This window comes from Pecten maximus, chromosome 11 (assembly GCF_902652985.1).
Source record: "Pecten maximus chromosome 11, xPecMax1.1, whole genome shotgun sequence".
Taxonomy (NCBI): domain Eukaryota; kingdom Metazoa; phylum Mollusca; class Bivalvia; order Pectinida; family Pectinidae; genus Pecten; species Pecten maximus.
In genome coordinates, this window is record NC_047025.1 from 39847737 (window position 1) to 39871827 (window position 24091).

The window sequence follows — 24091 nt, forward strand, 5'->3', positions numbered from 1 at the left end:
CAGTGGGTGTGTTTCTTAATGAAATAAAACAATGTTGTTGTGAAGAAGTTTGTGCTATTCCAACTACCATTGATGAGGTGATGTTAGTGAGATGACACCAAAAATGTCTATATACACAATGTAATGTCAGGCCTGAAACTACACAATTAAATTATTTACCCTCTGTTGTACGTTTTTCCAAAAACTTTCCTTGTTTGCCGTGTGAATCTCTTAAGATGGAAACACATGTTAAAGACTTAGGTGTATGGCTCACTCAAAATTTTTACTTTTCATTACATGTTTAATAAGCGGTTGGTAAGGCCATGCCAATGTTTGGATTTTTAAAACGTACTTGCAGGCCATTTACAAACATTTCTGTTACGTGATATACACGTCTCTGATTAAATCGAAATTAAACTATAATGGTCTATCTTATTTGCAAATGTGTACACAATTCAATTTTCCTAGTCTGGAATGTAGACGTAAATTCATATAGTTTATATGTTTATTCAAATCTGTACATAGCCTACTTGATTTAACTTTGTAGTTATTTCACAGAAGAAATTCACTTTTCAGTCCACATCGGGTTTTAAGGTTGAGTAGCTCAGTTTAGTCTAGTATTGGTCTACCGGTAGGCGGTATACCAGTTGTATACCGGTAGGCGGTATACCAGTTGTATACCTGTAGGCGATAAACCAGTTGTATACCTGTAGGCGGTATACCAGTTGTATACCTGTAGGCGGTATACCAGTTGTATACCTGTAGGCGGTATACCAGTTGTAAACCTGTAGGCGGTTTACCAGTTGTATACCTGTAGGCGGTATACCAGTTGTATACCTGTAGGTTCTAAGCCCTGATTCAAGAGTGAGATTATTGTGTTAATTTCCAACCCTTTCCATGATAAATGTATATACATTTTATATTATACATACAAGGTATATATGTACCGTGGGTATGGACTGTGTACCTGGTCCCAGACACTATAAGTTAAGTTTCAGTATGTTTCATATTTTCCGATTTTTTTTGTCGGGCTACAGGCACTTACAACACAGGATATAGAGAGATGCAGATCAATCAAGACATATTGGGAAGTTTGATTATAGCCAACTTCATGATGTCATTTTGTTATAGCCAACTTCATGATGTCATTTTGTTATAGCCAACTTCATGATGTCATTTTGTTATAGCCAACTTCATGATGTCATTTTATTACAGCCAACTTCATGATGTCATTTTGTTATAGCCAACTTCATGATGTCATTTTATTATAGCCAACTTCATGATGTCATTTTATTACAGCCAACTTCATGATGTCATTTTATTACAGCCAACATGATGTCATTTTATTACAGCCAACTTCATGATGTCATTTTATTATAGCCAACTTCATGATGTCATTTTATTATAGCCAACTTCATGATGTCATTTTATTATTGCCAACTTCATGATGTCATTTTGTTATAACCAACTTCATGATGTCATTTTGTTATAGCCAACTTCATTATGTCATTTTGTTATAGCCAACTTCATGATGTCATTTTATTATAGCCAACTTCATTATGTCATTAGGTAATGTTTCTGGGTAATTTATTATCCCAGCGCGGCGAGGACTATAAGGATATGCTCGCACGTAACCGACGTCCTTGTTCAATCGACTTCATTGATGAACCAAATTTCCTGAAACTTCATACACTTACTCACAACCATCATGTCTTTTACGAGTTTGCGTTTCAACCACTTGGAGTTAAAATGAGGTCACTGTTACTATAAATATATTTTCGACGTCCTCGCTCTACCGACTTCATTAACAATCCAATTGTCTTTAAACTTAAAACATTTACTCATAACAATAATCTCTTCAGCTACATGAGTCAAAATTGAGGTCACTTTTACTATTAATAGATGATTGACATCCACATTCTACGGACTTCATTAATTATATCTGATTGTTCTAAAACTTTATACACTTTCTCACGGCTATGCTCTTTTGAATGAATTTGTATTTCAATATTTCAATCTCTTGGGATACAAATTGAGGTCACTCTTACTATAAACATATTTTCCTTGTCTTCGAACCAACGACCTTGTCCTTGAGCTTCTCAGTAGTGATTGGTTTGTTTTTGGTTTGTTTTAGTCTAACGTCCTATTAACAGCCATGGTCATTTGACGTGCCAGGTTTCAAGTGGAGGAAAGCCGAAGTACCAGGAGAAAAACCACCGGCCTACCTGGCAACTGCCCCACGTAGGTTTCGAACTCGCACCCAGAGGTGGAGGGCTAGTGATTTGAAGTGTCGGGACACCTTAACCACTCGACAACCGCGGCCCCACCCAGAGGTGGAGGGCTAGTGATTTGAAGTGTCGGGACACCTTAACCACTCGACAACCGCGGCCCCACCCAGAGGTGGAGGGCTAGTGATTTGAAGTGTCGGGACACCTTAACCACTCGACAACCGCGGCCCCACCCAGAGGTGGAGGGCTAGTGATTTGAAAGTGTCGGGACACCTTAACCACTCGACAACCGCGGTCCCTTTCTTAGTAGTGAACGACTGCAGAAAACAAGCTGTGTGAAATAATATGATAAGGAAGAAAAGAACGTGTGTTATGAAGATCGAAGAACCACTTATGAGAGTCAATAGCCTATTGACCATGTAGCGAACATGGTGAAAAGAGAGTACAAGACCCATACTGAGAGCTCGACTTGGGGGGAAATTGATGAATCTCAGTCGGGATCCGGTCGACTCCGCTCAGGGACACAGTAAGATCAGGATCGTGACGTAATCAACGGCCAACGCTTAGTACTGGAGTTGTAAGTCGAGCTTCTATTCAAGATTCCGGTGCCCGATTTATCATTCTGCAGCAACGAGATACTCATCATATTAATGATAAAATGTAGCTTTCCTGTATCAAATTATCGGCATACTATAAGTACCACTGACGTACACTTGTGTAACGCAGTTGCGTTTCGCTCGTTTATTTTTGGACTCATTCCGGAAAATTGTAACATCCGGTTACGTAAGATACCCGTGCTGCTGTGGGGTCAATCACTTTTCGTCCGGGTGTCAGCAGGGTAAGTGGTGTTGACTCTTAATCTGTGAAATTAATTAGATAACCGTCGCCCATCCTTTCCTAAATTTCATATTAATTTGTCTGCTGGATATTATTTGCCACTATCGTACATGTATTTTTATTTTCACGTGTAGTATTTTGATGTATTTTCGATGTATAGAACTTTGTTTAATTTGAGTCTCGTGTGCCTGTGTCATGTCGGAAGTCAGGTTGTTGCTTGAAGGGATTATTCCATTTTGAGAGCACTCGCGGAGTGGCTAGTGAATATTTCCGCCTCTCGGGCTGTTTCTATACCGGTTAAGCGAGGGATGGTTGTTGGTAACCTCGTAAGTAGATACGGGAGAAAAGACGGGTGGTTGGCAAATGTTGTATTCTGACCGGACATGCCACGTGCTTGAGACTCGGGGTAAACTACATTTATTTCATTTATATGGTTAGTTGTGATTAAAAGATGGTTGGTAAATGTTTCAGGCTAGACGTATATAATTGTGAATTCCTCACTGTGCCTCGCGGGTATTATTTTGGTACTTTGTTATTTTTACACATGTTAATAAATTGTTGAACTTTATATGACGAGTCTATTTTCTTTCTCACCAGTTTACTAAATACTGACTATTACTTGAAAATTCATTTGTGTTTGGAATCTGCAAGCGAAAGCGGCAGTCGAACCCTGGGCAAAAACTTGGTAGCAGTCCGACACACGTGGCACCCCTGCGGTACACGTGCTGCGCGTTACACTTGTAACACTGGTATTGGACAAGCTTTATCGGTAGAGTGTCACGTTACTTTCAGAAATTTGATGTTTCCTTTTTTCAAATATATTCATTGATATAAAAGTTTTGTTTAAAATCATAAATACTAAAAATGATCCTTGTTAATAAAATGTTATCGCCACACTTCTGAAAATATCGGAGAAGAAGGTGGAACATCAGCCCGGCTAGCTCAGTCGGTAGAGCACGAGACTCTTAATCTCGGGGTCGTGGGTTCGAGCCCCACGTTGGGCGTATATTTTTTTCGTGGAATTTCCTCCAAAATTGTTTCCCTAAGACATTTAGCCGATTTAAAAGAGTTATATTCAATTCAATTCTTTAATAGTCCTTGAGAGTATGCATGTCGTCGACATCATTCATATAATTACATAGAATATAATTCAAGTCAGCTCGAGTAGAGCAATGCACTGACATTACAGCCTGCATATATATTATATATAGAGGTAATTCTGACAGTGTGGAAAATAAAAAAGTCAAATTTTCGAGGCAATCCGCCATTTATCAAGACACAGAGAATACAAATACAATCACATGATATATAAACAGTACTGGAAATACAATAGGATACAGAAAGAGTAGTATTTTTGGCAGTAGTTGAAATAACAACCATGAACCCTTCGGGTGGCGTGGGCCGAAAGCGGTGGTCAGCGTGACATGTACAGGGCCATGTTCTGTGTGTCCAACGGCCAAGACATTTGAAACTATCCCGCCCGCGCGTGCATTTTGCAGGCTCGGGCCGTGGTTACATCTCCCACTTGTACAATCCACAGCAATCCAGCTCAATAAATACTAGAGAACGAGGTTCGGGGCCGTGGTGTCCCACTTGTACAATCCACAGCAATCAAACTCTAGCTTACACTAGAGAACCTGTGTTCTGATTTACCTGTGTTCTTACACCGAGAACATTTCTGTAACAGACTATAACTCCCTATCAACACACCTTAACCCCTATGTAAACACCCCACCCTAACCAGAGTTGGTGTTCGGGGAAGACCCCCTTTTGACGTGGCCGTGATCAAACTGTCAACATCCTCGAAAAAGAAATTCTATCAACAATACTTTGAAAAATCAACGAGGAAATGAGTATCCAAGTTTTACATATAATTTGATTTGCACCTCGATAAATAAATTTGATCATTTTAAGGAGCATGCACCCTGTAGTTTACTTTTTATTGCCCAGTCACATTTTTTTTTATAAAACCTTGAACAGTCGTGACGTCATGCAGTGACGTCACTGCATGACGTCACGACTGTTCAATGCTATTTGGAGTGTTGTTGATCTCGACAGCCATGACACGGCGATGCTTGGTGGATGGCAATATTTAGGGTCATGTGTGAACCAGCGAATACTGACTCGATACGAGTATTCGATCTTTTCTGTGACAAAGGATTATATGTGTTTAACCGGTTTTAATTTCTTCATGGAATTACGAAGGTACAAGTAGGACCGTCGATAACGACGATTCAAATATTAAAAGGCTAGATTCTAGGATGACAGTTAGTTTTCCTGGTTACTCTACACAAATATAGACTCTGTGTTACAATTAAAATACATATTTTCTTATATGAACATCGATGGGTGACATTTTCACCGACTGTTCGTTAATTTAAGAGTCAGAAACGTATGAATAATTCCAAATACAACTAACGTTAGACCTAGAGTAAACAAAATTTCAGGCCCCTGTGCTGATGCAGACGGAACCATTTCATCGGTTGTGGTGTTTGACATTTTCTTAAAACTTCTTAAACAATGACTTTTATTTATCTTCCTATCATTACCCGGTGATTCTACTGTACTGTTACAATATAGGAATGTAGGCCTAGTCTACAGTACATTGTCGGAGTGATATTTTCGCTAATACGAAATGTCTAATCGTTTAAACGCGTAGCTCTATCGGTTTACTGTTGACATAATATATATATATAATATTATATATATATGAAATGTTATATATATGAATAAATTAAGCTATCTTGCATGGGCAAACTCTATCCAACATAGCGACATATGAGAAAAACATGAATATGTATGGCCCGGCTAGCTCAGTCGGTAGAGCACGAGACTCTTAATCTCGGGGTCGTGGGTTCGAGCCCCACGTTGGGCGTTCTATCTTTTTTTCCTTCCCGAAATCTTTAATTTTTTTTTGTTCCCAAAACTGTTATTATTCAATTACCATATTATCGGCACACTCTGTATGAAAATAACTATCCATCCTGCAAGTCACTGAAGGGTTTATTACAACTTACAACGACAGCTAGTATCCAACAGAACCTTACTGGGCGGTACATGTCCACGTAAATTGGAGAAGTAATATTTTCAATGAAAACCCGACTTCTTGTCGGTAAAGCACGAATATACGAGCCCCACGTTCGGTATATTGTTCTTTTCGACATTACTCTGATATTTTCCCGAAAATATTTATCGATGTTAAGTAGCTACACAATGTAGTTTCTACAAAAATAAATGAATACAGATAGATACAGACATCAGCTACTTTATCGACGCACATCCATCTACTTTTTTTATAGGAATTATGGACCTGTAAAAACACAGTATCGTTTTGGTACAGGATCTGCCTTTACACTGTATGCCCTGCAGGTAGGGCGTAAGAATTGTACCTGCTGCCCCCATTGCATGATCGTAAGAGGCGACTAAATTTGGGATCTTATCTTTTCTCCTCTTCTTTCTGAACAACTTTCTTCTTCCTAATGTATCCCTTGACAATGGCTCACTTTTGGCCTTTAGTTGAGCGTTCGCCACTTTGAGGAAGGTTTTGGGTTCTGTCCCCTAGCCGAGACATAGCAGAGTCTTTAAAAATGGTAGTTGCTACTCCTGCTTAGCGCTCAACATATTGACAGTTGTCAGTATAATGTGACCTGGTGGGATGTGCTGCTGGATGTCTTCGGCAGTATGCTTCAGTGAGGTAGCACTATAACTCGGCAAAAGTTCCGGCCTATCACAGGAGACTTAACACGAACATACCGCAGCCTCCCAAAACACACATACGCACTCACCACACGCATGCATATCGCACGCATGGGAAGCTGTCCTTAATTGACCTTGGCTGTTAATAGGACGTTAAACAAAATAAACAAAACCAAACCAAACTGTAGTAGCTGGTGACTACTTCATAGATCGATACATACAGACATCAGTTACTTTATCGACGCACATCCACCTATGTATTTGTTTGTAGGAAATATCGACCTGTTAAAAACCTCATTTTGATACACGATCTGCCTTTACATTGTAGTAGCTGGTCACTACTTCACTATGTATCATAAACGAGTTCCGTCTTAAGTTTCCGGAATGATGGGTATTAGATGTTTTACCTACGGAATTTATAAAAGCACAGGAGATCTGCGAGTTGCAGCTTTATGAGAAACATAAACTGTCCGGAGTAGGGATCGAACCAAAAACCTGTGATCTTTAACCAAATTTTGAATTAGCCGGAAACACTACCGTTTAAGTTTAAAGTGACTTCGCCTCGAAAGGCGTATTCCAGTTACCGGTCACCGGTCCAGGTGTACTCATAGTTAACAATGTTTAACTTCGATTGTACGATCCGCGTCTTATTAATTTCCTATAACATCGACAGTTCTATAACGTAAACAGTTTACGGATTTCTACTGAAAGATTAATGATGGCTTTCAGTCGGCCGTAATCACGGGTCTGGTAGTTGTAGGGCCGTACAATATTCGGTCTCGTGTATAATATAGACGATTAGGGTACAGCGTGCTCGTGAATTTGTGTGAAAACTGAGGGAAATCTAAGTCGGCGCTGTGTTATTGAGTTATAAACTGGACACTACATTATTATTTACTCGGCACGAGGTGTGTAAATACATCTTATTGTTTTATTTCTTCCGCATTATATTTCAACAGAATTAGATTACCGAAATGACTTGTTCGATATCATCTGACAGCTCGGAGGTAATTGAAACTGACCATATAATAAGATAATAATAGAAAACTCCAATCTTTCGTTATCATTGTCAGAACTGCGGAACATTCCCATCGATTTCACTACGATAGTGATGGGCTCACTGTCGACTCCCATAATTCATCATACTAATCAATCATAAAAGCATTTCCTGTCCGACCGGAAGACACTCGCGGGGACAGGCTACTCTCGGAGAGCACCAGTTAAAGGTTAGAAGCGTTGACTATACTAAAGATATATACATTTACAACGGCGATGTTTTAATTCCAATGATGCAATGGAAACAAAAACACACAACACTTTACGTGTAAAATTCGTCACAAATTGATGGAACTAGCGTGTTCTCTCAAACTTTCTCCTTTTATCAATAATCGAGAGTAACGTTGGTGGGGACATCTACTCCAACACATAGACTATTTGTACTGTCAGTCTATCAGTTGACGCCGTCGATAACGGGACAGTGTAGAAGCTCTTCTGACCCGAGGGATGTGTCTACTACTTTCAATCACATGTTTACGTGTAAATGTTAGGAGCCATTGTCCATAAACATTGTACTGAGGAAGATTTCATCTATGTAAAGTGTGGACATGGAAACGCATCCATATCCTAACACTTCCTCCAACTTTTGAGACAAAATGAACAGACGATATTTAACAATAAAATCGTCCAAGCACGAATCAGCTGTATCACTGACGAATACAAGCACGAATCGGCTATAGGATGTCTCCAACATCACCGACGAATTCTAGGACGTAACAGCCGTTTGATGTCTCCAACATCACCGACGAGTCCTAGGACGTAACAGCCGTTTGATGTCTCCAACATCACCGACGAGTCCTAGTACGAAACAACTGTATGATGTCTCTAACATCACTGACGAGTCCAAGTACGAAACAGATGTATGATGTCTCTAACATCACTGACGAGTCCTAGGACGTAACAGATGTATGATGTCTCTAACATCACTGACGAGTCAAAGTACGAAACAGATGTATGATGTCTCTAACATCACTGACGAGTCCTAGGACGTAACAGCCGTTTGATGTCTCTAACATCACTGAGGAGTCAAAGTACGAAACAGATGTATGATGTCTCTAACATCACTGTCAAGCATCAAAATATGGCATTCAGCCCCTGGAAACACGTTCATGTTTCATTTGTGTAACCATGGAGACACGTTCATGTTTCATTTGCGTTATCATGGAAACACGTTCATGTTTCATTTGTGTAACCATGGAGACACGTTCATGTTTTATTTGCGTTATCATGGAAACACGTTCATGTTTCATCTGTGTAACCATGGCGACACGTTAATGTTTCATTTGTGTTTCCAAGGAAACACTATCGGGGTATATCTGGTTCACTATCAAAACATGTTCAGGCTATATTTACGTTACCCTATTGGGCCTCGCCCCTCAGGCCCCTGGGGGACAGACCCACCGTTTATACAAAATTGCCCTTCACCCAAAGATGCTGAAGACTAAAGATGGACAAAATCCTTTCATTCACACAGAAGGGGCCTGAGGAGCAGAACTAAGTAGGGAAAATAAAGCAGATTCTTTAAAATAATTCTTCTGTAATGGAATAGTAGGATTTGGTCTGAAACATGTCTGGTGAAGTTACGTGAACATAACGTTACGTTTTGATTAAAACAGCTACAACTGGAACTACAGTTTACCATCTCTCTACTGGTAGTTAATCAGTGAACTACAGTTTACCATCTCTCTACTGGTAGTTAATCAGTGAACTACAGTTTACCATCTCTCTACTGGTAGTTAATCAGTGAACTACAGTTTACCATCTCTCTACTGGTAGTTAATCAGGGAACTACAGTTTACCATCTCTCTACTGGTAGTTAATTAGGGAACTACAGTTTACCATCTCTCTACTGGTAGTTAATTAGGGCGGGCTTACAGTGATATTTATTTTCTTACGATATAGACTTGCTATTAATCTTATTTAATTTATTATTCAATCAAAAATCCCAAGCATGTTAGAAAATGATATACTTCTCAGATAAATTACCAAATACAAAAGAATGAGATACAATCAGAGCGGCTAATGAAGGAGAAATCTATAAAATTATATGGAATAAGTTATGCTCCCCAAATGTATTGTTTTATTCCTGTATTTATTTATACATTTATATATTGTCAAGAATGTGAACAATGCATGTGTGGAAACTGATCCGAAGACACGGTAGTAAATAAAGAACTTTAACGTATTGAATGAAATGAGTCCGGAAACTCTGAGCCAATAAAGAACTTTAACTTGACGGATAAAATGAGTCCGACGGCTCTGAGTCAATAAAGAACTTTAACTTGACGGATAGAATGAGTCCGACGGCTCTGAGTCAATAAAGAACTTTAATTTGACGGATAGAATTAGTCTGAAGACTGAGAGTTAATAAAGAATTTGAAGTGACTTGATGGATAAAATGAGTCTTGTGTCGATGGTTTACTATTTGTTCATATTTTCAACTGAAAGAAAACTTAACAAAAAAACATTAACAGCACTCGTTTTAGAAAGGTTTTTCGTTAAAACCAAGATCTCCCCTGTATAATGCACATATATGTAATAACTATTAAGTTTTAAAATAATGCAGATAAGTTACCATAATTACCGTCAAGTTTGGCACTGTTAATCCGATGGAGACAGCTAAGCATGGTGAAAAGTTATCGACACTGTCCAGAAAACATCTCGATCACAATCCAGGTAGAGGCACGAGTAAGCGTAGTAAGGACCATGACTATCCTAATCCAATCACAGTGACGCTCATTGGAAGTGTCACGTTCGGAAGTCCGCGGCTTCTGCGCCCCAATCGTTAACATTGATCAAACTTATTTGCTACCCAGACCTGAACACGTCAAGCCAGGTTGGAAGTTGCACGAGACATGCATTACGGATAGATATGCACCTGTTGTTCTGGGTCGATTCCAATGACTTAAAATCGATAGACTTGGTGAGCGACGTTGCCGGGACGGTCACAACAAGTGCCCGCATTCTTCAAATGTTATACGTTTCATTTCTTGCGATTAAGTCACAGTCTCCTCCATCCAGAGTTGTCCATATATGCTGTAATAATCATTTATATTATCGACACATGTTTATTGCTTGTTTGTTATTTTAAAACTTTTAATCAGGAAAACATAACGGCATATGCCCCAATGTTACGGACACAGGGACATATATCCAGCCTAAATACCAAACAGCACCTTGTTCTGAAGTAGTGTTGTTGAAATACCGACAAGATAAGCCTATAATTGACTCTGTCAAACGCTTTCAGCGTTCAAATTATGACAATCAATTGTAGTAGATTTTCTTGATCGTCCGTGCCTCGGGTATTTAACTCCCTGGTATCGGAAGGGCATCTTACTCCAGATCTATACACAGCCAGCAAATGGCCGAGCCGACATATATCGACCCAACTGTCACTTCAACGGCAACCTACACATAGTTGTAAAAGGTGGGATACAACCAGACTTAATGTGGATGTTGTTAAGTCAAGGAGTTGTTGGACAGGTCCATTTAATCAATACACCACTAATTAGCCGAGCAATTAAACCCCTAGTGAGATAAAGGTAAATCCACGTAAACAATGACTATCAGATACGCGCGTGATCCGATCAAATGTTCGCGTAATTCTGAAAAAGGCATTGTGGCGTTTACAACATTGTTCTGATAGACTTGGAGGATTGTAATCATAGAAATTGTAAGTGATGTTGTCGAGTTAAAAATTATTGTCGTCTTCAGGTTTTGGTAGTGTCTGGTTAACTCGTTTTCTTGATAATGAAAGAGTATTTTTACTTTGCTTCAAGCAGTGTTTGAAAGACGTTTTTATTTAAGAAAGAAATGAATTGATTGAAAGGTCATCTAAACGTTATCTATATAAATTCATTATAGACAACTTTACATTGCAAAGTCTATTTCTGGTGAGTATCGTAAACTTATTTCAAAATTACGACTTCCATCGAATAAGCTTTATAAGAAAAAGGCCGGTATCGTAATATCACAAGGGCGAATAGGTCGTTATTGTAACCAAAAACCAAGTAGAGGAAGAGTTGCTTGTTCTTATTTGTCCGCTATATTTTGGTATTGGTAAAAGGCTCATAAAAATATCTCTGGAACTGTCCTTCTTCATTCCGACTTATCCAACTGTTACCTCTACGTAATAAAAACAACAACCTTTATGGCCTTGGAAAGTATTTGCAATCAAGCTGAACCTTTGGTAGATATCAATATGATTGTTGTATGTGTTTATCTCCAGTTATAACTATTGTTTCGTCCATCTCCTACAAATTGTATATTTGCCATTGAAAATAATGTTCCTTTGTACTCTTACAAATTATTGGTTTGTAACCTTTGGTAAATATTAGCCGCAATATACCGCTCTACTAGGGAGATTTCTCTAAGCTCGATCGGTTGAGCGTGAAACCGGTATGCCATAGGTCCCGTGTTCGATCCCTAGCGGTGGCAGTGATTTAGATTTAATTAATCAGGCGCTTTCTTACGTTACTTAAATATGAATAAATGAATATTTCTATGTCCCCCATACCAGTTACGCCTATTGTTTTGTCCATAACTATAGATTTACATATTGTATATGTTGTTAAAACTGATGTTTCTATGAACTATTGACTATAATGACACACGTGCTGGCCTGAGTCAAAAAAGGTCCTGCCTTCTGCGCCCAGTGTTGTCATTCCTGTCAAACAACACGCGACGGACCATTATAACCTATTTATCTGTTGTAGTTGATTTCCACATACGAATAATGCAACTTCACTACTTCGAGGTGAAGCGTTTTTCTTATCAACAAAAACCTTATAGAGACCAACCAACCAATTGTTTTCCCATAGACTTTAGTGTTAACGTTTTGGATTATTTCATTCAAATTCTTGAATTGAATATGACGATTATGGTTTATAACAAAAGTTTAGGGTCTGATATAACACCTAATCAAAAAAAAGTTGGGTCCTTCAGCTCAAATTTTCTCCAGGGTAGCCATTTTGAAAATAGGTGAATTTCGCAGTAAAAATTCTCAAAAATCTTAAATGTTTACCTGTTTACTATTATTACGTGAACTTTTGGGAAAAAAACCAATCGGACTAACGAAATTTATATCAACATTTCTTATTGATAGTTACCTATCAGGCTACATATCTATTTTCTCACTTCAGAACATACTGGCCAATCAGTGACTGCCAGACATTTTATCCTTGGCTCAACGTTCTATACACAGGGGCTGTTTCAAAAACATATTTTTTCAATTGGTTGGTTGTTCCCTATATAGATACAGACAATTCCACCAGATACTGTACTTCTAATATACAGACAATTCCACCAGATACTGTACTTCTAATATACAGACAATTCCACCAGATACTGTACTTCTAATATACAGACAATTCCACCAGATACTGTACTTCTAATATACAGACAATCCACCAGACACGTTTTACATACAGACATTCCAAAGTTCATGCTTACATACAGACATTCCACCAGACACGGCCTACATACAAACAACTCCCTAGACACTGCCGCTATTCAAACATTTCATCAAATGCTTCTAACAAACATTTCCACCAGACACTTCTTACATACAGACGGTTCTCCACGACAATGTTTACATACAGACATCTCCACCAGGCCCTCCTTACATACAAACAACTTCGAAAGCGTTGTTTATATAGAGACAGCTCTCCCATTCGCTGCATACATAAGGACACTCCGATCAGGCGCAGTTTACATAAGGACACTCCGACCAGGCGCTGTTTACATAAGGACACTCCGATCAGGCGTTGTTTACATAAGGACACTCCGATCAGGCGCAGTTTACATACGGACACTCCGATCAGGTGCTGCTTAAATAAGGACACTCCGATCAGGCGCTGTTTACATACGGACACTCCGATCAGGTGATGTTTACATACGGACACTCCGATCAGGCACTGTTTACATAAGGACACTCCGATCAGGTGATGTTTACATAAGGACACTCCGATCAGGTGATGTTTAAATAAGGACACTCCGATCAGGTGATGTTTAAATAAGGACACTCCAATCCGGTGCTGCTTAAATAAGGACTCTCCGATCAGGCGCTGTTTAAATAAGGACACTCCAACCAGGCGCTGTTTAAATAAGGACACTCCGATCAGGCACTGTTTACATAAGGACACTCCGATCAGGTGTTGTTTACATAAGGACACTCCGATCAGGTGATGTTTACATAAGGACACTCCGATCAGGTGATGTTTACATAAGGACACTCCGATCAGGCGCTGTTTACATAAGGACACTCCGATCAGGTGCTGCTTAAATAAGGACAATCCGACCAGGCGCTGTTTACATAAGGACACTCTGATCAGGTGATGTTTACATAAGGACACTCCGATCAGGTGATGTTTCCATAAGGACACTCCGATCAGGTGTTGTTTACATAAGGACACTCCGATCAGGCACTGTTTACATAAGGACACTCCGATCAGGTGATGTTTACATAAGGACACTCCGATCAGGTGATGTTTACATAAGGATACTCCGATCAGGTGATGTTTACATAAGGACACTCCGACCAGGCGCTGTTTACATAAGGACACTCCGATCAGGTGATGTTTACATAAGGACACTCCGATCAGGTGATGTTTACATAAGGATACTCCGATCAGGTGATGTTTACATAAGGACACTCCGACCAGGCGCTGTTTACATAAGGACACTCCGATCAGGCGTTGTTTACATAAGGACACTCCGATCAGGCGCAGTTTACATACGGACACTCCGATCAGGTGCTGCTTAAATAAGGACACTCCGATCAGGCGCTGTTTACATACGGACACTCCGATCAGGTGATGTTTACATACGGACACTCCGATCAGGCACTGTTTACATAAGGACACTCCGATCAGGTGATGTTTACATAAGGACACTCCGATCAGGTGATGTTTAAATAAGGACACTCCGATCAGGTGATGTTTAAATAAGGACACTCCGATCAGGTGTTGTTTACATAAGGACACTCCGATCAGGTGATGTTTACATAAGGACACTCCGATCAGGTGATGTTTACATAAGGACACTCCGATCAGGCGCTGTTTACATAAGGACACCCTGACCAGGTGATGTTTACATAAGGACACCCTGACCAGGTGATGTTTACATAAGGACACTCCGATCAGGTGCTGCTTAAATAAGGACAATCCGACCAGGCGCTGTTTACATAAGGACACTCTGATCAGGTGATGTTTACATAAGGACACTCCGATCAGGTGATGTTTCCATAAGGACACTCCGATCAGGTGTTGTTTACATAAGGACACTCCGATCAGGCACTGTTTACATAAGGACACTCCGATCAGGTGATGTTTACATAAGGACACTCCGATCAGGTGATGTTTACATAAGGACACTCCGATCAGGTGATGTTTACATAAGGACACTCCGACCAGGCGCTGTTTACATAAGGACACTCCGATCAGGTGATGTTTACATAAGGACACTCCGATCAGGTGATGTTTACATAAGGATACTCCGATCAGGTGATGTTTACATAAGGACACTCCGACCAGGCGCTGTTTACATAAGGACACTCCGATCAGGTGATGTTTACATTAGGACACTCCGATCAGGTGATGTTTACATTAGGACACTCAGATCAGGTGATGTTTACATAAGGACACTCCGACCAGGCGCTGTTTACATAAGGACACTCCGACCAGGTGATGTTTACATAAGGACACTCCGATCAGGCGCTGTTTACATAAGGACACTCCGATCAGGTGATGTTTACATAAGGACACTCCGATCAGGTGATGTTTACATAAGGACACTCCGATCAGGTGATGTTTACATAAGGACACTCCGATCAGGTGATGTTTACATAAGGACACTCCGATCAGGTGATGTTTACATAAGGACACTCCAATCAGGTGATGTTTACATAAGGACACTCCGATCAGGTGATGTTTACGTAAGGACACTCCGATCAGGTGATGTTTAAATAAGGACACCCCAACCATTCGCTGCATACATAAGGACACTCCGATCAGGTGATGTTTACATAAGGACACTCCGATCAGGTGATGTTTACATAAGGACACTCCGATCAGGCGCTGTTTACATAAGGACACTCCGATCAGGTGATGTTTAAATAAGGACACTCCGATCAGGTGATGTTTACATAAGGACACTCCGATCAGGTGATGTTTACATTAGGACACTCCGATCAGGTGATGTTTACATTGTAGATACAGATGTTTTGCCAGGCCCTGTTTACACACAGAGGCCTTGATTTTGAATAGTGAAGGCATGCTGAATAACACGGCGTACGAGCCAAGTAATGGTTTAAGCTCACCTGGTCCGAGGAAGGACCAAGATGAGCTTATGCCGTACCGTAGCGTCCGGCGTCCGTCCGTCCGTCAACAATTGACTTCTAACAAAATTTGACTGGTACATGTAGCATCATTATGGGGTAGGGATTGAAAATTGTACAAATGATTAGGCTGACCCCCCGGGTTCCTAATGGAGTAGGGATTCAAACTTGTACAAATGGTGTAGCTGACCCCCTAGGTTCTAAGTTGCGGGGTCAAAAGGGGTCGATTCGGTTTAACTGATTTAAAAGACTTCTTCTCTGGAACTAAGCAATGGATATCACCCATATTTGTATGGTAGTATCGCTTTGGGATGGGGATTCAAAATTGTACCTATGGTGGGGCTGACCCCCTGGGGGCCTGGGGAAAGGTGCCAAAAGGGGTCAATTTGGCTAAATTGATATTAACAACCTCTTCTCTGAAACTACGCAATGTATACCTCTCATATTTAACTGGTAGCCTCCTTATGGGGTAGGGATTCAAAATTGTAGAAATAGTGCTAATTGATGATAGCCTGTGATCTATAATTAGCTGCTAATTGGTGATAGCCTGTGATCTGTAATTAGCTGCTAATTGATGATAGCCAGTGATCTATAATTAGCTGCTAATTGATGATAGCCTGTGAACTGTAATTAGCTGCTAATTGATGATAGCCTGTGATCGGTAATTAGTTGCTAATTGATGATAGCCTGTGATCTGTAATTAGCTGCTAATTGATGATAGCCTGTAATCTGTAATTAGCTGCTAATTGATGATAGCCTGTGATCTGTAATTAGCTGCTAATTGATGATAGCCTGTGATCTGTAATTGGTTACGTACGGTAAATGTTGGGGATCACTATTACAAACTTGATTACCCGTGTCCTGATAGAACGTCAGGGTAGTCATCACTTAGTATTTCTGTCGTGTCCTAGACGAAAAGACTACCAAAACGTAATACCAGTTATAATGAATTAATGATATTGTCTGAGTAGATATATCCAGTGTCGGTTCGGGGAGAGGAAACCATCTCGATGTCGTGTAACGGTCCCATAAAACAGTCTGCGTATCTTCTACCACTTACTCAACCGGCTTCGTTTGGCTACAGACAGGATCCACTTCTTATCGTGTGTGGAGCGGAAATGAAGCATTAACAGTTTAGAATTAACATCAAGGAGTTTAGATAAGATATTTCAACAAAGTATGGACCTACTCTCGTACATATTGTTTACATTGTGATTTAGATCATACTATCCTTACTTAAATAACTCATTAATACGTTAGACTTCACTTTACAGCTAAAACCTTTACAGATATAAGATTAGAATTAGCTTTACACATCTAAGGTTAACGCATTCTCAAACTTAGCCTAAAACGGCGAAATACTGCGACACTGAGTCGTACGTGTAGTTCAATTACTAGTAAGCTATATCCGTCATGCAAACCATAACCGTCAAAGGTCTGATGTCCGTCACACAAAATGCCACAGCCCTGATGTCCGTCACACATCGCACAAACCATAACCGTCAAAGGTCTGGTGTCCGTCACACAAAATGTCACAGCCCTGATGTCCGTCACACATCATACAAACCATAACCGTCAAAGGTCTGGTGTCCGTCACACAAAATGTCACAGCCCTGATGTCCGTCTTCAAACCGTCACAGCCCTGATGTCCGTCACACATCACACAAACCATAACCGTCAAAGGTCTGGTGTCCGTCACACAAAATGTCACAGCCCTGATGTCCGTCACACAAAATGTCACAGCCCTGATGTCCGTCACACAAACCGTCACAGCCCTAATGTCCGTCACACAAACCGTCACAGCTCTGATGTCCGTCACACATCACACCAAACGTCACAGCCCTGATGTCCGTCACACATCACACCAAACGTCACAGCCCTGATGTCCGTCACACATCACACCAAACGTCACAGCCCTGATGTCCGTCACACATCACACCAAACGTCACAACCCTGATGTCCGTCACACATCACACCAAACGTCACAGCCCTGATGTCCGTCACACATCACACCAAACGTCACAGCCCTCATGTCCGTCACATATCACACCAAACGTCACAACCCTGATGTCCGTCACACATCACACCAAACGTCACAGCCCTGATGTCCGTCACACATCACACCAAACGTCACAGCCTTCATGTCCGTCACATATCACACCAAACGTCACAACCCTGATGTCCGTCGCACATCACACCAAAACGTCACAACCCTGATGTCCGTAACACATCACACAACCGTCACAGCCCTGATGTCCGTCACATATCACACCAAACGTCACAACCCTGATGTCCGTCGCACATCACACCAAACGTCACAACCCTGATGTCCGTAACACATCACACCAAACCTCACAGCCCTGATGTCTGTCACACATCACACCAAACGTCACAGCCCTGATGTCCGTCACACATCACACCAAACGTCACAACCCTGATGTCCGTCACACATCACACCAAACGTCACAGCCCTCATGTCCGTCACACATCACACCAAACGTCACAACCCTGATGTCCGTCACACATCACACCAAACGTCACAGCCCTCATGTCCGTCACACATCACACCAAACGTCACAACCCTGATGTCCGTCACACATCACACCAAACGTCACAACCCTGATGTCCGTCACACATCACACCAAACGTCACAGCCCTGATGTCCGTCACACATCACACCAAACGTCACAACCCTGATGTCCGTCACACATCACACCAAACGTCACAACCCTGATGTCCGTAACACATCACACCAAACGTCACAGCCCTGATGTCCGTCACTCAAACCGTCACAGCTCTGATTTCGTCACACATCACACCAAACGTCACAACCCTGATATCGTCACACATCACACAACCGTCACAGCCCTGATGTCCGTCACACATCACACCAAACCTCACAGCCCTGATGTCCGTCGCACATCACACCAAACGTCACAACCCTGATGTCCGTCACACATCACACCAAACCTCACAGCCCTGATGTCCGTCGCACATCACACCAAACGTCACAACCCTGATGTCCGTCACACATCACACCAAACCTCACAGCCCTGATGTCCGTCACACATCACACCAAACGTCACAACCCTGATATCGTCACACATCACACAACCGTCACAACCCTGATGTCCGTCGCACATCACACCAAACGTCACAACCCTGATGTCCGTAACACATCACACCAAACGTCACAGCCCTGATGTCCATCACACATCACACCAAACATCACTCTCCTAACGTCCCTCACACAACAGTCCACAGTCACACCAAACATCACTCTCCTAACGTCCCTCACACCAAACATCACTCTCCTAACGTCCCTCACACAACAGTCCACAGTCACACCAAACATCACTCTCCTAACGTCCCTCACACCAAACATCACTCTCCTAACGTCCCTCACACAACACACCAAACATCACTCTCCTAACGTCCCTCACACAACAGTCCACAGTCACACCAAACATCACTCTCCTAACGTCCCTCACACAACACACCAAACACCACTCTCCTAACGTCCCTCACACAACACACCAAACACCACTCTCCTAACGTCCCTCACACCAAACATCACTCTCCTAACGTCCCTCACACAACAGTCCACAGTCACACCAAACATCACTCTCCTAACGTCCCTCACACAACACACCAAACATCACTCTCCTAACGTCCCTCACACAACACACCAAACATCACTCTCCTAACGTCCCTCACACCAAACATCACTCTCCTAACGTCCCTCACACAACAGTCCACAGTCACACCAAACATCACTCTCCTAACGTCCCTCACACAACAGTCCACAGTCACACCAAACATCACTCTCCTAACGTCCCTCACACAACAGTCCACAGTCACACCAAACATCACTCTCCTAACGTCCCTCACACAACAGTCCACAGTCACACCAAACATCACTCTCCTAACGTCCCTCACACCAAACATCACTCTCCTAACGTCCCTCACACCAAACATCACTCTCCTAACGTCCCTCACACAACAGTCCACAGTCACACCAAACATCACTCTCCTAACGTCCCTCACACAACAGTCCACAGTCACACCAAACATCACTCTCCTAACGTCCCTCACACAACAGTCCACAGTCACACCAAACATCACTCTCCTAACGTCCCTCACACAACAGTCCACAGTCACACCAAACATCACTCTCCTAACGTCCCTCACACCAAACATCACTCTCCTAACGTCCTTCACACCAAACATCACTCTCCTAACGTCCCTCACACAACAGTCCACAGTCACACCAAACATCACTCTCCTAACGTCCCTCACACAACAGTCCACAGTCACACCAAACATCACTCTCCTAACGTCCCTCACACAACAGTCCACAGTCACACCAAACATCACTCTCCTAACGTCCCTCACACAACAGTCCACAGTCACACCAAACATCACTCTCCTAACGTCCCTCACACAACAGTCCACAGTCACACCAAACATCACACTCCTAACGTCCCTCACACAACACACCAAACATCACTCTCCTAACGTCCCTCACACAACAGTCCACAGTCACACCAAACATCACTCTCCTAACGTCCCTCACACAACAGTCCACAGTCACACCAAACATCACTCTTCTAACGTCCCTCACACCAAACATCACTCTCCTAACGTCCCTCACACAACAGTCCACAGTCACACCAAACATCACTCTCCTAACGTCCCTCACACAACAGTCCACAGTCACACCAAACATCACTCTCCTAACGTCCCTCACACAACAGTCCACAGTCACACCAAACATCACTCTCCTAACGTCCCTCACACAACAGTCCACAGTCACACCAAACATCACTCTTCTAACGTCCCTCACACCAAACATCACTCTCCTAACGTCCCTCACACAACAGTCCACAGTCACACCAAACATCACTCTCCTAACGTCCCTCACACAACAGTCCACAGTCACACCAAACATCACTCTCCTAACGTCCCTCACACAACAGTCCACAGTCACACCAAACATCACTCTCCTAACGTCCCTCACACAACAGTCCACAGTCACACCAAACATCACTCTCCTAACGTCCCTCACACAACAGTCCACAGTCACACCAAACATCCCTCTCCTAACGTCCCTCACACAGTCACACCAAACATCACTCTCCTAACGTCCCTCACACAACACACCCAAACACCACTCTCCTAACGTCCCTCACACAACAGTCCACAGTCACACCAAACATCACTCTCCTAACGTCCCTCACACAACACACCAAACATCACTCTCCTAACGTCCCTCACACCAAACATCACTCTCCTAACGTCCCTCACACAACACACCCAAACATCACTCTCCTAACGTCCCTCACACAACACACCAAAATCACTCTCCTAACGTCCCTCACACCAAACATCACACTCCTAACGTCCCTCACACCAAACATCACTCTCCTAACGTCCCTCACACCAAACATCACTCTCCTAACGTCCCCTCACACAACACACCAAACATCACTCTCCTAACGTCCCTCACACCAAACATCACTCTCCTAACGTCCCTCACACCAAACATCACTCTCCTAACGTCCCTCACACAACACACCAAACATCACTCTCCTAACGTCCCTCACACAACACACCAAACATCACTCTCCTAACGTCCCTCACACAACAGTCCACAGTCACACCAAACATCACACTCCTAACGTCCCTCACACAACACTCCACAGTCACACCAAACATCACTCTCCTAACGTCCCTCACACCAAACATCACTCTCCTAACGTCCCTCACACAACAGTCCACAGTCACACCAAACATCACTCTCCTAACGTCCCTCACACAACAGTCCACAGTGTAGATCAGTTGAATGAAGAGTTGCATTTGAGATCAGAAACATGTCTTCTGTATTACAAATCGAAAAGTTTTGTTTTGTTGTTTTTTTGGTTTTCTTTTTTTTCAAAGCGATAATAGAAAGACAATAGTGGATTTTAGAATATGTCAAATCCATTCAAGGTTGTTTTGATAACGCAACACATCTTTGAAATAACAGTTATACGGATTGAAAGGAAACGTGGTTAAGGAAATACACAAAAGGAAAAAAGTGAATTTCAGATTAGATTTATTCTATAATTCGTTGATGGGTTTCATCACAGCTTTCGTAAAGACATTTATGGTATCATTCGTTCTGGTAATGTTCTGTCAAGGTCATCTTAGTGTTTGTAATTCTGTTGACGATAAAAAAAAAACAGTTGTCAACCCAGCTGACTGTGGAGCGCCAATGTGTTGGTATTACGTGTAACTAGGAGTGGTGGTGAAACCCAGACCACGTGACATGCAATGTGAGACGGAAACAGGAAGTTGGCCGAGCGACGTCGTTACCGAATAAAATTGATTACTGTAGTAATGACTGTACAGGAGTAATCTTATAGAACACATATTGCGTCCCTTCCATGTCTTGATGATGTGAAAACTCAACACGATTCTGTGAAATTCACGCCAGCTCTGTAAACACGGACGTAACTATGGCTACACCGTGCCTCCAAACATGTTCAAGGTTAAATGAGAGTACGGGCTAATATTTCAGTCCGATGCCGAGGAGAACATTCCCAAGTAGAACTGCGAAAATACTGAAGGCAGTGTATACTTGATTGTTAATACACAGGATCCGACAGAACAAATATCTCGCCCCTGACATTACTAATACCGTATAACTTAACATAATATAGTCAAGGTCAAAGTGGTGAAATTTGTTAAAACACCCGTACGATTTATTCTGAGTTACTTTACAACACCCGATATGTGGTAAGTACTATGTACGTTCCTGGTATGAAGCTCGACATAGTTTTTTGTTTTTTTTTCCTCAAGAGTCAAAACTCCAAACAAAGACCAACAATTGTGACATTTAGTGAGTATTCCCCTGGAATGAAGCATCACAACATATTCAATGTGAAAGGGTTCAACTTTGCTTAAATACTCCATCTGATCCTTCCGATAATCTGATAAATCTTAGACTCGTGATATTTGGATTGAAGGTTTCTGGGATACAGCCCGGCAAAGTTTGCGAAAATAAATGACCTTGACCCATACTCAAGGCTACAGACGTCAACACTCCCAAGTTTTTCTATCAAAGCAGATATCAGCGGGTGAGTGATACAGGCCCATTGGACATCTTGTCAATTATTTTACAGTGACACAGGTAACTATTGTAACCGCCGGCATTGTGTGAAGTGGCCAGCACGAGGACGACAAAACGAGGCCGACAGTTGGTCACTTCCGGTCATAACAAAAGGTACTACTAACTGGATCGATATGTCTGAACCCCACCTGACATCTCGTGATTCTTTTTAATATGAAGCTACACATTAGTCTGTGTTGTACATACAAAATGTCACTGTCTTATTGTTTCATCCTCATTTCCAATTAAATTATAAACGTTGGCTTTCTACGCTAGGTACCTTCAAATCACAATATTATAAAACAGTTGACACGACTGTTTGTGCTACACTTGTATAAATGTTAAGTAACTATTGATATGAGACCTACCTTCCTGTCCTTCCTTCTCCTTCCGGTAACATGACGCATGTCCCTCATCTGGAAACTCGTCCACCTGATAGGTTGACCTTCGACCTGTCAAAATTCCGCCGAGCAGAAGACTTCGGATGTTACCGTAATATGACGTAAGACGATCCGTAAGCTTGGTCCTGCAACATATGTCGAACATACATCTCTAAATTGTAAAGTATGTTACGAACAAACGCATGCGCCAAGGACATGACACCAGGGGAAACAAAATAAACGCATGCGCCAAGGACATGACACCAGGGGAAACAAAATAAACGCATGCGCCAAGGACATGACACCAGGGGAAACAAAATAAACGCATGCGCCAAGGACATGACACCAGGGAATACAAAACAAACGCATGCGCCAAGGACATGACACCAGGGGAAACAAAATAAACGCATGCGCCAAGGACATGACA

General features: G+C 41.9%; 1 protein-coding gene and 2 non-coding genes across 4 annotated transcripts in view; 2 read left to right on the top strand and 1 right to left on the bottom strand.

The window, feature by feature from the left end:
* Nucleotides 1–24091, bottom strand: part of LOC117337493 (protein-glutamine gamma-glutamyltransferase K-like) — a 79104-nt gene that overhangs the window by 32316 nt on the left and 22697 nt on the right. The window contains exon 2 of one of the 2 annotated variants that reach the window (XM_033898498.1): nt 23653–23810. In XM_033898498.1, coding sequence (XP_033754389.1) covers nt 23653–23810 — 158 coding nt within the window. Of the gene's footprint in view, nt 1–10380; nt 11082–23652; nt 23811–24091 lie in introns of those variants that run through there. The other variant, XM_033898499.1, reaches the window with a different exon arrangement.
* Nucleotides 3976–4048, top strand: Trnak-cuu. The gene has a single exon. It is a non-coding gene; the product is annotated as a tRNA-Lys (tRNA).
* Trnak-cuu lies at nt 5847–5919 on the top strand. The gene has a single exon. It is a non-coding gene; the product is annotated as a tRNA-Lys (tRNA).